This window comes from Notechis scutatus, chromosome Z, assembly GCF_049901735.1.
Source record: "Notechis scutatus isolate UNSWTSFEM ecotype Mainland chromosome Z, rNotScu1.2, whole genome shotgun sequence".
Lineage (NCBI taxonomy): Eukaryota > Metazoa > Chordata > Lepidosauria > Squamata > Elapidae > Notechis > Notechis scutatus.
Genome location: NC_142025.1, coordinates 95,242 through 110,719, shown reverse-complemented (window position 1 = coordinate 110,719; position 15,478 = coordinate 95,242). Strand labels below are relative to the sequence as shown.

General features: G+C 43.2%; 1 protein-coding gene across 1 annotated transcript in view; it reads right to left on the bottom strand.

Annotated features, from left to right (window-relative positions):
• Nucleotides 1-10,713, bottom strand: part of PTPN23 (protein tyrosine phosphatase non-receptor type 23) — a 31,984-nt gene extending 21,271 nt beyond the window's left edge. Inside the window, 8 exon segments of the mRNA XM_026685001.2 lie at nucleotides 1,296-1,376; nucleotides 4,304-4,435; nucleotides 5,444-5,493; nucleotides 5,994-6,070; nucleotides 9,270-9,397; nucleotides 9,525-9,599; nucleotides 10,487-10,510; nucleotides 10,513-10,713. Coding sequence (XP_026540786.2) covers nucleotides 1,296-1,376; nucleotides 4,304-4,435; nucleotides 5,444-5,493; nucleotides 5,994-6,070; nucleotides 9,270-9,397; nucleotides 9,525-9,599; nucleotides 10,487-10,510; nucleotides 10,513-10,572 — 627 coding nt within the window. The 5' untranslated portion in view covers nucleotides 10,573-10,713.
• Nucleotides 10,714-15,478: the final 4,765 nt, after the last annotated feature.

The window sequence follows — 15,478 nt, the reverse complement described above, 5'->3', positions numbered from 1 at the left end:
CACCAGGAGACGGGGAGTTCTAGTCCCGCCTTAGGCATGAAAGCCAATTGTGCCAGTCCAACCCTCCTCGCAGGCTTGTCGTTGAAAGGGAGACAGGAGGTGGAAAGAGTTAGGTATGTTCTAGTTGGAGTTGTTTATAAAATTACAGTACTAAACGTGGGATATATATATATATATATATATATAATGTAAAAATAAATAAAATAAAAAACAAAACAAAAAATAAAATTAAATCATAAAATAAAATAAGAAAAAAACTAATCAAAGAAATCAAAGCCAAATAAAATAAATAAATAAATAATAAAATTAATAGATTAAAATAAAACAGAAAACAAAAAATAGAACAAAGTAAAATTAAATTAAAATAAAGTTAATAAAATAATACTAATATAAAATAATAAAATAAAATAATAAAATGAAATGAAACAAAATTAAATGAAATTAAAAATAAAATTAAAAATAAAGTTAATAATATTAATATATAAAATAATAAAATACAATACAATTGTCAGGATTCCGGCAGTTACCCCAAATAAATCATGAGTCTCGAGCCAAACTTCCAATACTTCAAAAGAATTTATGGGAGTTAACATGTCTGCCACTGCCTGGGTGGAGCCGACTCTGAGGCACATCATTCCTTGTCACCCTTGACCCTGGTTTCCCCCACCCCACCCCCTGGGTGTATCGTAATTCATATTCTCCAACGGGACACATCCATAGCCAAGAGTCATAATTTCCTTGTATGTCCAATAAAGAATTCTATTCTATTCTATTGATTGCCTATTTATACCCTATGACTATATCAAGCGTTGTGCCTTATGATTCTTAATGAATGTATCTTTTCTTTTCATGTACACTGAGTGCACATGTACCAAGACAAATTCCTTCGTGTCTAATCACACTTGGCCAATAAAGAATTCATTCATAAGGAATTCATTCATTCATCAATCATGTTCTCCAGTTAGATATTTGCGTGGCAGAAACTTCAGTAACCTAGTTACTATCTTTGAAAAACTATTTATGGAATGCACTTTCGATTTCCAAGCTGCCACTCTGCTTCCCCCTCCCTTTCTGTTGGCAACTCTAAAAAGACCATAGAAATATTTTATGAGTTGGCAACAATAATAAATAAAATGAAACAATTTTTTTTTATTAAAAATAAAGAATAAAAAATAAAAATAAAAAATAAAGTCAAACAAAATCGCATAAAATAAAATAGATTTGCCCAGGGGAGTGTTTCACACACACGCACGCACACACCCCGGTTTCCAGCCAAGGCTCCCCCAGCGACTCACCTGGGCACTGATCCTGGCCACAAGGAAACTTTTCCGGTTGTCCAGCATGGACTTCTCCAGAAGACATTCCTGAGCTTGACCCTGGACGGAAAAGGTGGACGCTTATGTTGGGCGGGGGAGGCAACTGACTTGGACTTGAGGTCCGAGGTTTTGCAGGCCACTCCTGCCCCCTCCCAAAGCCCACCCACTCCCAAGCAACGTCTTCGGCTCTGGGGAGGCCTACAGCCTTCGAAATCAGGAGTTTGATTGTTTTTTGAATTTTCATTCATTTTTTTTAAATTTAATTTTTATTGCATTTTCCACCAATACAAACCATATTCACAGTTTCCACAATAGTTTGACATCTACACACATTCTTATTTTATAATTTCTACAGTACTTTACGTATATCAACCAATAACTTATCTCTATTTATACTAATTTATCTATTTGTATATTTAATATATTTACATATCTACACACCTTTTTTTTTAAAGGTCTCTTCTAGTTAATCTTCACTTCTTGTTTCTTATCTCTTATCTTCTAACCATTCGTACCACTTATGCCAAACCAAGCAATAATCGGAATCCTCCTTTTCTTTCATTTTTAGGGAAAGCATATCCATTTCCACACATTCTATGATTTTTTTTGTAGGACTAGGTCTTCTGTTGGAATAATAGGTCTTTTCCACATTTGTGTGCATACGCTATCCTGGCTGCTGTCAATATATGTAAAATAATATACTTTATCTTTTTGGGGTAATGATCTCCAATTATTCCCAATAAGAAGAGTTCTGGTTTGAGTTCAATTTTATATCGTATAATGTCCTGTATCCAATCCTTAATTTGGGTTCAATAAGTCCTGATCTCGGGGCATAACCACCACATGTGGTAGAAGGTACCGTCAACTTGCTGGCATTTCCAACATTTGGGACTAGGACGTGGGTATATTTTGGCCAGTCTTGCCGGGGCTAAGTGCCACCCGCTAAACATTTTGTATAGATTTTCTTTATATGCCGAGTCTGTTGTTAACTTATCGTTTCTGTTCCTTAATTTTTCCCATTCTTCTAAATCTATATTATAGCCAAAATTCTGTGCCGATGCTATCATAATGCTCTTCACAATTTCTTCTTCCATTTTAAAGTCTAATAAGTATCTATATGTTTGGATATGAATTTTTGTTCTCATCCAATTAGAATTTTATCTAGTTGATTTTGTCCCTTATCAAATCTGAATTCTTCTAAGTCTTTTTTATATCTATTTTGAATTTGTAGGTATGGCCACTAATCAATTGTAATTCCCTGTTAAGCTCTTGATTTGTTTTAGTTTCCCCTGGGTGTCTAATAATTCATTATAGTTTATCATTTTACCTAAGTCTAATCTATTTGGGTGTATCATGGCCTCCATAGTTGACAGCCAACATAATGTTTTTTTTATCTTTCTCCATATTTGGATAAGTGAATCTCTTATTTGGTGTCGACTGAAATAGGTATGTGCTTGACCTTTTTTCTCCCACAGAAATGCATGCCAACCTATCTGGAGATCATGACCTTCTAATGTTAATATTCTTTTATCTTTTAATTTGACCCAATCTTTAATCCAATTTAGTACCACTGCCTGATAATAAAGTTCCCACTCTGGTAGTCTAAAACCACTTCTGCTCCTACTATCCTGTAACGGTTTTAATTTAATACGTGCTTTCTTGCCCAACCAGACAAATTTAATTTTATTTAATTTGATAAAAAAGGATTTCCCTAACTTTATTGGGATCATCTGAAATAATTTTGGTAGGATATTCATTTTCAATACTGCAATTATCCCTAATAGTGATAGTTGTAGTTTCCCCCATAATTTCAAATATTTCCCAACTTGTTTAACTAATTCAGTATAATTCAGTATAATTATCCTTTTTAATTGATGAACATCTAGAGGATAGCCATATTCCCAAATATTTCAATTTTTTTGCACTCTGTAATCTCATTATACTTTCTAGTTCCATTTTCTGCGTTTCCATGCAATTTTTAATTATAATTTTGGTTTTATTTTTATTTTGAATCCTTCCACTTCACCAATTTTTTCTATTTCTTGTAGCAATGTTTGTCCAGTCTTGATTGGTTTTTCTACTATGAATACAATCTCACTGTTGAATACGGATTATAAAATATTTATGACAATATTGGCGGAGAGAATGAAACCAACCCTTAATGAAATTATATATCCTGATCACAACGGCTTCCTACCAAATAGGCAAATTAGAAACAATATTAGAACAGTGTTAAATACGATTATTGTGAAGCACACCCCAAAAAGCAAGCAGCATTAATATTCGTGGACGCACAAAAGGCTTTTTATAATCTTAATTGGTAGTTTATGTTACAACACATAAAAAGAATGAATTTTGGTACTAATATAGAAAAACACTACAAACTATATATACTAGTCAAAGAGCAGGCATATTATTAAATGGAGACCCAACGGATGACTTCAAAATAGATAAAGGAGTGAGACAAGGGTGTCCATTATCACCTCTGCTATTTATTTTATCTTTAGAAGTGTTACTAGCCACAACCAGAAAAAACTCAGGAATAAAAGGGATTAAAATTAGAAAAAAAGAATGCAAAGTCCAAGCATTTGCGGACGACCTTGCATTCATAGTACAAAATCGGGAGTTTTTAACTGGATTGTACGAAGGACCCTGGGGGAAGAGAGGCTGTCAAGGAGACAAATAAGGGAGGCTGGAGCCCTTGGTCACTTAACGGCCAGAGGAAGAAAGGAAGAAGGGCCGGTCCTAATGGATCCATTAGATAAGGGAGGCAGGAGCCCTTGGTCACTTAAAAGCCAGAGGAAGAAAGGAAGAATTAGATAAGGGAGGCAAGAGCCCTCGGTCACTTAATGTACAGAGGAGGAAAAGTAGGAAGGAATGGCCGTAATGACTAGGGTTGTCAAAGTACTGTAACAGTAGGAAATTCCATCTGCAAAACTGATGAAGGATTGGGCATCAGAGTTGCAATCCTGACTCTTTTGTCTTACCAGCATGAGGTTAATGTTGAGGTTTAGGATCTGGTGGCTCATGTCCACGCTGTAGGAATGGGGGAAGTTGTCCCGAAGGTACGTGAAGGCACCAGCTGCACACTGGAAATGGGTGCAGGAAACTTTCATGCCCTAAGACACCAAACAAAAAAGAAAAAAAAAGAAGACGACAAGATTTGGGATAAGTTAGACTTTCACTTTACCGATACCAATAAAGAAAGCGAGTGTTGGACCAAGACAAATTGAGGCTTAGAAAAACGAGAAGGAGGAGGCTGTGGGGTCCTTGGTGCTCTCTGAGCTGGGTGGTTTTCTTGCAGACGTTTCATGACCCAACTAGGAAATGTCATCAGTGGAAGAAGGAAGAGCACTTTCTGGAGAGGAAGAGGAGGAGGAGGGAGGAAGAGGTGGGGGGAGGAGGAGGGGGGAGGAGGAGGAAAGAGACTGCACAGTCCTTGGTAGTCTCTGAGCTATGGAACATAATCAGTATTAGAAGCAGTGAGGTTCTACCTTCTAGCATGGATGCTGTTCCCTAGTTGGGTCAAGAAACATCTGCCAGAAAACCGCCAAGGCTCCGCAAGCACCAAGGTCCCCACAGAAAGAGAAAAACCCAGATAAGCAGGGATTAACCCCAGACAAACAATCAAGCAGACAACAATACCCCAACCAAAGAACTACTGGGGGGAGGAACCACATCTCCCTCAACACTACCCTGTTTTACCAAAAATAAGACCCAATTGGAAAATAAGCCCTAGCGCATTTTTTTCAGGTGGCTCATAATATAAGCCCTACCTCCAAAATAAGCCCCACTGAAGATCATCAGCCACACATTTTAGTACCATATTTCACCCCAAAATAAGACCTAGCTGGAAAATAAGCCCTAATGCAGGGTTTTTTGGGGGGAGGGGAGCAAAAATTAAGAAAAGACCAGGTGTTATTTTCAGGGAAACACGGTAGTTGGTTCATGAGATTTCTACAAGCAAAGAACACAGTTCCAAGATCACCAAGAACCCCACAGAGAGAGAAACCCAGACAAGCAGGGATTAACCCCAGACAAAACGATTAAGCAGACAATACCTTAAAGTACACACACACATAAACACACCCAAAACTTGACAAGGCAAGCCACTATATTATCCTTACCTCTTCAGAGACTCGTTTGTCCATGGCTCCCAGCATGGAGTGCAAGGCCCCTGGGCAGGAAGAGAAGAGAAACTATCAAAATTGGGGTGACACTTGATTGGAATCGGCTGGCATTGCCAATTTTGTGGTTTACAAGGCGGTCCTCAACTTACAACTGTCTGTTTAGGGACCGTTCAACGTTACAACAGCACTGAAACAAAAGTGATCGATGACCGTTTTTCATTCCCCCCTTCCTCCTGTTCATTTTCAACAAACCCTCCCCTCCCCTTCTAGCACTGATGACATTACCTAGTTGGGTCATGAGATGTCTACAAGAAAACCACCCAGCTCAGAAAACACCGATTATCACACCAAAGTGAGAAAATGCAGATAAGCAGGGATGAACACCAGACAAATCACCCAGAACCGCCAGTGATTTTGGAGATGGGAGTTGTCATCACACGCAGGACCAGGAAAAAAAAAGTTTCCAATAATTGTAGTTTGGAGACACTAAACCAGCTTGAGAAATCTCTCCTCCTTGGGCCCCTCAATCTGGAGGGGGCTTCCTTACCCAGATTGTAGAGGACGCAGGCCTGCTCATATTTGATGTCTTCGTGAGTGACCGCTTTGCCAGAAAAGATCTCCGTCCTGAAACCAAGATAAAGGCGAAGCTGTCAATCGCACCACAAAAGATGCTAATGTTTTGCAGCCAGAGGTCGTACTGTCGTCAATGAGCTGGGTGGAGCCGGAATCGCGTCAAGACTGCGGTGTCAACTCATAAAACATTCCTATGCCTGTTTTTGAGTTGCCAGGCCTCACACACCCCAACACCTGCCTGGCTGGCCCATTTCTTCTGCAGCTGGCAAGGCTTTCCTGAAGGCCTCTGGAGCTGAGAACAAAGCTCTGGATCGATCTAGAGCTCGGTTATCGGCTGCAGAGGCCTTCAGGAAAGCCTTGTCGGCCGCAGAAGAACTTCCTCAAGGCCTCTGACAGCCGAAAGGAGGCTGGGGGCGAACACATACAAGTGAGGTTAGTCAGTGGTTGACGTCCCCTGAAAATAAAATCTGGTTCCTTTTTCGGTGGGATATCTATCTATCTATCTATCTATCTATCTATCTATCTATCTATCTCAAGGTCTTATTTTCAGGGAAACATGGTAATCAGGAGGAAAACAATATTGTGATCAAGGAACTACCAAGGGGAAAAAAACCACGCTCACAGCAACACTGGCAGGGCAAGCCACTTGCACATAAACAAGAGAGCAAAGCCCCCTCCTTTCTATCACTAACGATGTTCCCTCACTGGGTCATAAAACATCCACAAGAAAACCACCCAGCTCAGGGAGCACCAAGGGCCCCACAGTCCTCCTCCTCCCACATCTCCAATTCCTACTAGTATAGAAGATGTTCCCTAGTTGGGTCATGAAAACTCTGCAAGAAAACCACCATGCTCAGAGTACCAAGGGCTCCAAAGAATGAGAAACCCAAATAAGCCAGGACAGACACTAGACAAATAATCAGGAGGAAAACAATATTGTGATCAAGTAGCTACCAACGGGGGTGGGGCGGGGGGGGGAGAAAAAAAGCACCCAACCACACTCCCACCAACATTGCTAGGGCAAGCAACTAACTAGACAGCAATCCCCCCTTCCTTCTAGCACTGATGATGTTACCTAATCAGGTAACAATGTCTGCAAGCAGCAAATTCAGGCGAGGTGTCAGAAGGACAAAGAACAATTTGGTTTCTGCATGGAAAAGCATCAATTAGATAAAATTCTACAAGAAATGGAAAAGAAAATGATTTCAAGAATATATAACTTTCTACTAGATTTTAAAATGGAAGAGGTGATCAAAGAGACGATGGTGGTATGGGCGGAAAATGTTGGCAACAATATAAACCTGGAAAATTGGGAGAGAATGTGGGGATCAAATTACAAACTAATTACATCCACAGGATACAAGGAAAATCAATATAAAATGTTCTACAGATTGCAGCTTCCCTGCTAGATTGGCAAAAATGTTTAACTCAGACCCAAATTGTTGGAAATATGGAAAAGAAAAAGGCACTAATTATCATACCTGGTGGACATGCCAGAAGTGAAAAAATATTGGAATACAATTAGACAATGGATAGAAGAAATCACGAATCAGAAAATTGAATTTAATCCAGAAACTTTTTTATTATGTATAACACAAAAATGTAATAAAACAGATAGATATATTATGTTACATATATTAACAGCTGCAAAGGATTTCGTACATACCACTCTGGAAGGAAAAAAGGGTTCAGCTGGAAGGCATGGTTATAAAAAAATAATAGATTGTATAGAGATGAACAGGCTAACGATGAAAATAAAAGACAGAGAAAATTCAATTTATTATAGGTCCTGGGATGCCTGGTATGAGTGGTTTAGAAATAAAAATAAAATAAAATGGCAATTAGGAAAAGAATGAGGGAATATGTAAATATACCATGGAAATGACTGATATGTAAGGATAAAAGATATTGATTTATAGTAAGAGTAAGATGTAACGGTAAAGGAATAAGTAAATACATATACTGAAAAATGTGAGGAGATGCAAAAGATGTCTTGATGTTGATAACAATGTATAAAGTTTTATTTTATGTTTTTAAAATTTTGAAACTTAATAAAATTTATTTTTAAAAAAACCAGTGTCTGCAAGCAAACCACCCAGGTCAGAGAGCACCAAGGACCCCACAGTCATCGTCTTCATCCTCCTCCTCCCCCGCTCTACAAACCTCACCTCCTGCTAGCACTTAAGAAGTTACCTAGCTGGATCACAAAACGTCTGCAAAGAAACCACCCAGCTCAAAGAGCACCACAGCGTGAGAAAACACAGATAAGCAGGGATTAACACCAGACAAACGATCAGGAGGTAAAACAATATTCTGATCAAGGAACTATCAAGGAGAAAAAAAAAAAACTGCACTTCCACCAAAACTGCCAGAGCACGTAAATGTTTATCGACAGCAAAACACCACCTCCCCTTTTTTTTCCTTTTAGGACTGATGACCTTACCTAGGTCACACAATGTCTGCAAGAAAACCACCCAGCTTAGAGAGCACCAAGGACCCCAAAATCTTTCTTTCTTTTTTTCCCTTTCTCTCTCTCTCTTTCTTCTTCCTCTTCTTCCTCCTCCCCCTGCAAACCCCACTCCCTCCTAGCACTGATGATCTTTCCTACGTGGCTCATGAAACGTGAGAAAACCACCAAGTTCAGAGAGCACCAAGGGCCCCCAGAATCCTTCTTCTCCTCGGACTGATGACGTTACCTAGTTGAGTCATGAAATGTCTCCAAGAAAAACCACACAGCTCAGAGAGCATCAAGGATCCCCCACAGTTCAACCCCAAGCTACAAATATTCTCTTCCATCAATCAATTAGTAAACTGGGCGTCCAGCCAGATGCAGGGGGTCTTCAAACTTGATAGCTTTAAGACTCGTGGCCGTCAACTCCCAGAATTCCTCCTCCAGTCATGTTAGCTCAGGAATTCTGGGACTTGAAGTCAAGTCTTAAACTTGCCAAGGTTGAAGACCCTTGAACCAGAGGATCTGGGGAAGAAAATTCAAACATAGAAACAGCATTATCTTCCTCACCTTAAAGCCTCCATTTGTCTTGGTCCAAGCCCCATTTCTTTATTTCTTTATTAAATTTATATGCCATTTATCTCGCCGGGGTGCAACTCTAAATGACTTCTCATGCAGGAAAATACCATATTACCTTGCCTTGAGACCCCTCCGAGGGCTTTACGGGAGGGGGGAAAGGATGTGGAGGGGAAGGATGTGGGAAGGGGTCTCCCTGCTCCCTCTTCTCCCCCTCCTCCTTACCAGGTGATGGGGACAGATGCCTCTTGTTCGGCTCCCATCGGAATTCGGCTCTGGAGGTAGTGAAGCTGGCCCAGATATTTCCGCAAAATGCTGCATCCTTCGAAATCCCTCGGCACGTTCACGGCGCTCTGCAGAGAAATAAAAACAGCAACCAGGTTTACATCATTGTAACCGAGAAGACCCTTCATCTAAGCCGGAGAAAGAGATTTGGCGAGACGGGGTACACCGTAAAAGGCAAAATGGAGGAAACCTCACCTGCCGGAGCTGTTCAAGTTTCTTCAACTCTTCATTGTAGTCCTCCGGATTCTCTCCGTAGTTCTTCAGCACAAACTGACAGGGAAGAAATAAAAATATAAATAAAAACCACCACCTGGTAAGACCCCCACTTGGAATTTTGCAGCCAGTTTGGGTCACCAATGATATAATATATACAATAAATTAAAACATTAACTTGGAAATGGGTAGGGTCCATATCGACTTCCCTATTGTATGTTTATTTTTATTATATGTGTGTGTGTGCACACAGACACACACACTCTATCTATCTATCTATCTATCTATCTAATCTATCTAATCTATCATCTATCTATCATCTATCTATCTATCTATCTATCTATCTATCTATCTATCTATCTATCTATCTATCTATCTATCTATCTATCTGAATATATGGGAGTCAACCCCTATTAAATATAACATAGTAATTAATATATTCATATATTTATATTTTAATATATGAATATATATGCGTCCCCTTCTCTTTGGGCACCCCAGGAAAAGACTGGGACGGAGGGGGGGTCTCATTCCAGGGGGATTCCAGCCCCCCTCAATCTCCCCCTAAAACCAGACAGGACTACAAGATCCCCCCGGCTGTGGCTGATGGGTCCTCTTCCCTCAGCAAAAAAAAGGGGAGCCTGACAATCCAGGGGCCTTCCAGTCCCCCACTAATATCCCCCAAAACCAGGCAGGGAGATGGACGGACCCCCGACTCCTCCCTCAGCTCGTGTCGCCCGCGGGCGCCGGTTGGAGAAGGCGCGGAGACCCCGAAATCAGGGTTTGGGTTTTTTTCCCCTCCTCGGGTGGGGGCGTCCACCGAGGTAGGAGAGGGTCGGAGGACGGAAGGGTTTGGGGGCGAAAAGAGAGGGGGGGACGGGGAGAGTTCTGAGGTAAGGCTGAGGTAATTCTGGCCGCCCCGCCCAAAGCCGAGCAGGCCTCACCTTCTTGACGGCCGGCTGGAAGCCAGAAACTCGGCGGCCTCCTTGAGGTCCAGCCAGATCATGGGCATGCAGGGCACGGCTTCCATCTCGCCGGCCGGCCGGCGTCCCGCCGAGGTGGCAAAAACCGGCAGGCCGGAGAAAGGAGGCTCCGGTGGTGGTTGTTGGTGGTGGTAGTAGTGGCGGCGGCGCTAGGCCTCTCCGGGAAGAGCCGAGCGGCGACCGAGTCGGGCCGAAGGAGGAGGAGGAGAGGAGGAGGAGGACACACGCGCAGGCGCAGGCGATCGCCCGCAATGCCCGCCGGGTGGGGTAGTTCCACCGAGAGTGGGAGGGCGCTGGCGCAGTAGCGCAGGTTGAGCTTTGAGGCAGAAGGAAGGGAGAGGGAGGGAGGGAGGGAGAAGGAAGGAAGAAAAGAAAGAAAAGAGGAGTTGAGAAGAAGGGGAGGAAGGGGACAGGAGGAGAGGGAGGGAGGGAGGGAGAGGAGAAGGAAGGGGAGGGAAGAAGGCATTAAGAGTTGTTAACCTAATCCTACGTTGCTTTTTCTCTGGTAATATCTCACTACTAACCAGAGCATACAAAACATTTGCTAGACCAATACTCGAATACAGTTCATCAGTCTGGAATCCTTATCACGTATGTGATATTAACACAATTGAGAAAGTCCAGAAGTATTTCACAAGAAGAGTTCTCCACTCTTCTACCCGTTGTAGAATACCTTATGCCACCAGACTCGAAATTCTAAAACTAGAAAACCTCGAATTACGCTGTCTTCGGTCCGACTTAAGCATGGTATATAAAATCATACATTGCAATGTCCTACCTGTCAATGAATACTTCAGCTTTAACCATAACAACACAAGAGCACACAACAGATACAAACTCAAAGTAAACCGCACCAAACTTGATTGCAGGAAATACGACTTCAGCAATAGAGTGGTCAATGTCTGGAATACTCTACCCGACTCTGTAGTCTCTTCCCCAAACCCCAAAAACTTTAACCTTAGACTGTCTACTATTGACCTCACCCCTTTCCTAAGAGGTCTGTAGGGGGCGTGCATAAGCGCACCAACGTGCCTACCGTCCCTGTCCTATTGTTTCTCTTATTCTTTTATTTTTCTTGTATGTACCCATTTCATATATTCACAACTATGTATACACTTGTACTTATTATCTTGTAAACAATTGACAAATCAAATAAATAAATAAAGAAGAGAGAGGGGAAGAAAAGAAAAGAGGGAAAGAAGAAGGGAAGGGAAGGGAGAGGAGGGAGGAAGAAAAGATTGAATTAAAAAGAAAGAGAAAAAGGAAATAAAAAGGAAGAGAGGAAGGAAGGAAAAGGGAAACAGAAGAAGGGCAGGAATGGGAGAGGAGGAGAGAAGAAAAGAAGGAAGGGGACAGGACGAGATAGAGGGAGAAGAGAAGAAGGAAGGAAGAGGCGGGAGGGAGGGAAGAAGAGAGAGGGGAAGGAAAAAAAGGAAAGAAAGAAGGGAAGGCTTGGGAGAAGAGGGGAGGGAGGAAGAAAAGAATGAAAAAGAAAGAAAGAAAAGAAAGAAAAAAAAGAGGAAGGAATGGGGAGAGGGAAAAAGAGGGAGGGAGGAAAAGGGGAACAGAAAATGGGAAGGAATGGGAGATGAGGGAGGGAGGAAAAGGGGAGGAGAGAAGAAGGGAAGGAAAGTGGCTGGAGGAGAACGAGGAAGGAAGGAAAAGAGAAGAAGCGGAGGAAGGGGAAGGGGAGAGATGGAGGGAGGAAGAAAATAATGAATGAAAAAGAAACGACAAAAAGAAAATGGAAGGAAGGAAGGAAGGGAGAGGGGGGAAAGGAGGAAGGAAAAGGGAGACAGAAGAAGAGAAGGAATGGGAGAGGAGGAAGGAAGGTAAAGAGGAGAGAAGAAGGGAAGGAAGGAGATAGGAGGAGAGGAAGGAGAAGAGAAGGAAGGAAGGAAGGAAGGAAGGAAAATAGGAAAAGAAGGGAAGGAATGGGAGAGGGAAGGAGGGAGGAAGAAAAGAATGAATGAAAAAGAAATGACAAAAGGAAGAAAAAAGAGAAAAAAGGGAAGGAAGGAACGGGTAGAGGGAAAAATGGGGAGGAGCAAGGAAAAGGGGAACAGAAGACAGGAAGGAATGGGAGAGGAGGGAGAAAAAGGAGTAGAGAAGAAGGGAAAAAAGGGAAAAGGAGGAAGGAGGGAGGAAGGAGAGAGGGGGACAAAAGGGAAGGAATGGGAGAGGAGGGAAGGAGGAAAAGGAGGAGAGAAGAAGGGAAGGAGACAAGCATGTTTTAAAAGGGGAGGACTTCATCTCCCAGAATTCCCTAGCCAACCATTCATTTAGCAACATCCCTGAAAAACAGCGGCTTAGAACAGTCCTCACCCTTACGACCAAACAGCCGTATCTCCTTGGTCCCATGAACCAAATTTGGACACCTTGACAAAGCGGCAGGCTTCACACTATTTACTTAACAACGGCTAGGATTCACTTAATGACCTTGGCCACACAGCTCATCCCATCGGGCCCCCGCTTTGCTTAGCAGCAGAAAACACCCTGATCCCCCATTTGCCGGTTGCCATTCGAGGGTTTAAAAACTTGATTCATTTATTCATTTATTTTTTGACTGTGACAGGTTGCGACCAGCAGGTGGCGGTGCAAGCCTTCTGTTTTCACTTTATCTATAAACAGCGCCCCTTTTGATCTTCACAGAAGAAGAGCAAACCAGCTTCTTGGGGGGATTATCGACCACATCCAAAGGGTCTTAAGGGGGTGTCAAAAATTTAGCAACCAGTTCTCTGCTGCGTAGGTGTGGCCAAGGTGGGCATGGCCTAGTCGTCCTGCCCTGTGGCAGGGGGGTGTTTTCCCTGCACTTACCTGGCATCCAAAATGGGCCACAGGGGGCCTCCTGGGAGGGGAGGGCGGGGCCAGCCAGGGGTGGGATTTAAAAATGATAAAATTAGCAAGCGGTTCAGTCAAACCGGGTTGACCCTGGTCTCAAACTAGGATAGACAAATCTCTTAAGGTTCTGCTTTCAGGTCAAAATATGCGTAGGGTTGTGTGGTTGTGTAATCGGGGGAACGGCTCGCATCTAGAGATTATTGGGTTGCTCCATCATGACTGGAGGTTTTCAGAGAAGAGATCGGGCAACCTCTATCTGGAATGGTAGAAGGTCTCCTGCTCGGGCAGGGGGTTGGAATAGATGACCTCCAAGGTCCCTTCCAACTCTATGATTCTGTATGTGTCTCCTGCTCGAGCTCGGGTTTGATGACCTCCAAGATACCCTCCAACGTTATGATTCTTTAAGGCTCTCCTGCTCAAGGAGGAGGTTGGACTGGATGACCTTCAAGATCCCTTCCAACTCTAGGATTGTTTAATGGTCTCCTGCTGGAGCAGGGGGGATGGACTAGATGACCTCCAAGGCCCCTTCCAACTTGGTCGTTCTGTGTTCCAGGTGTTCTTTGCGTGTGTTCGTTTTTGCTTCCTCTTTGACACAAATGCTTTTCTATGTGGACCAAATAGCGACTTCAGCAACGCCAACACTCGGCAAGCTCCCAAGGATGTTCCCCAGATGTGCCTCAATGACTCTTTAGTCTTCCTCCTCCTCCTCCTCTCTCCCAACCCCCTCTCCCTTCTAGCTATGATGACATTCCCTAGTTGGGTCCAGAGACGTCTGCGAGAAAACCACCCACCTTAGAGACCCTCAAGGATTCAATAGTCTTCCTCCTCTATCTCCTCTTCGAGCTGGAAAAAAAAAGAGGCCTTGATCCTGGTTTGTTTTCCTCTTGGGAATGTCGGTGCCTTCCCAGCACCCCACACCGCCCCACTCTTCCTTCCCCACCCCTGGGTGACGAATCTGCCCCCGCTCCAAAAAATAGACGCTCCGCCAGAAGGCAACATCAACAACCTATTTTTAACACACGCAAAAAGGAGGCGACAAAAATAAACCAACATCCCCTTCATTATCTTCCAATAGCTGCTTCCCTCAACCCCCACATGGCTTTTTGGGGAAGTCTGGGGGGCTAAAAGTCCCATCCTGCTGAGTGCCAGGGATCCGGCTCTGCCCCCCCCCCCTTCTCTCATTTAGGGAACAAACAGCTGTGGAAGAAAAAAAATGGGGGGGAAAAAATCCCCTGATTTGGATTTACAACTGTTGCAGGGCTGCCAGAGAGGAGGGTGGGGTCATGTGATAGAATATTCAGAAGCCGGGAAACTGGCATGTACTTAATCCAGTTGCCACATCCCAGGGTGACGTGATTTCCCCAAGGCATGATTCCCTGAACACCTGGGTTGATTCACTTAATGACAGGGAGCAAAAGGAACATATTTGGAGGAGGAGCGGGCAGGACTCATTGAACAACAGCTTTGCTTGGCCAGAGAAATTGTGCACCCAGTCATGGCTGGTAAGCTGAGGACAACGTCCTTGATGTTAAGGATTAGAAAGGAAAGTGGTTAAGTCACCACCTAGAAAAGAGGTGCCCAGGAATTCTAGTTCCGCCTTAGGTATCAAAGCCAGCTGGGTGACTTTGAGCCAATTAACTGGGAGAATAGGAGTTCTAGTCCTGCTTCTGGCACAAAAAGCAGCTGGGTGACTTTGAACCAATCAACTGGGAGACTGGGAGTTCTAGTCCCGCCTTAGGTATCAAAGCCAGCCGGATGATTTTGAACCAATCAACTGGGAGACTGGGAGTTCTAGTCCCGCCTTAGGTATCAAAGCCAGCCGGATAATTTTGAACCAATCAACTGGGAGACTGGGAGTTCTAGTCCCACCTTAGGTATCAAAGCCAGCCGGATTATTTTGAACCAATCAACTGGGAGACTGGGAGTTCTAGTCTCACTTTAGGTATCAAAGCCAGCTGATTTTGAACCAATCAACTGGGAGACTGGGAGTTCTAGTCTCGCCTTAGGTATCAAAGCCAGCCGGATGATTTTGAACCAATCAACTGGGAGACTGGGAGTTCTAGTCCCGCCTTAGGTATCAAAGCCAGCCGGATGATTTTGAACCAATCAACT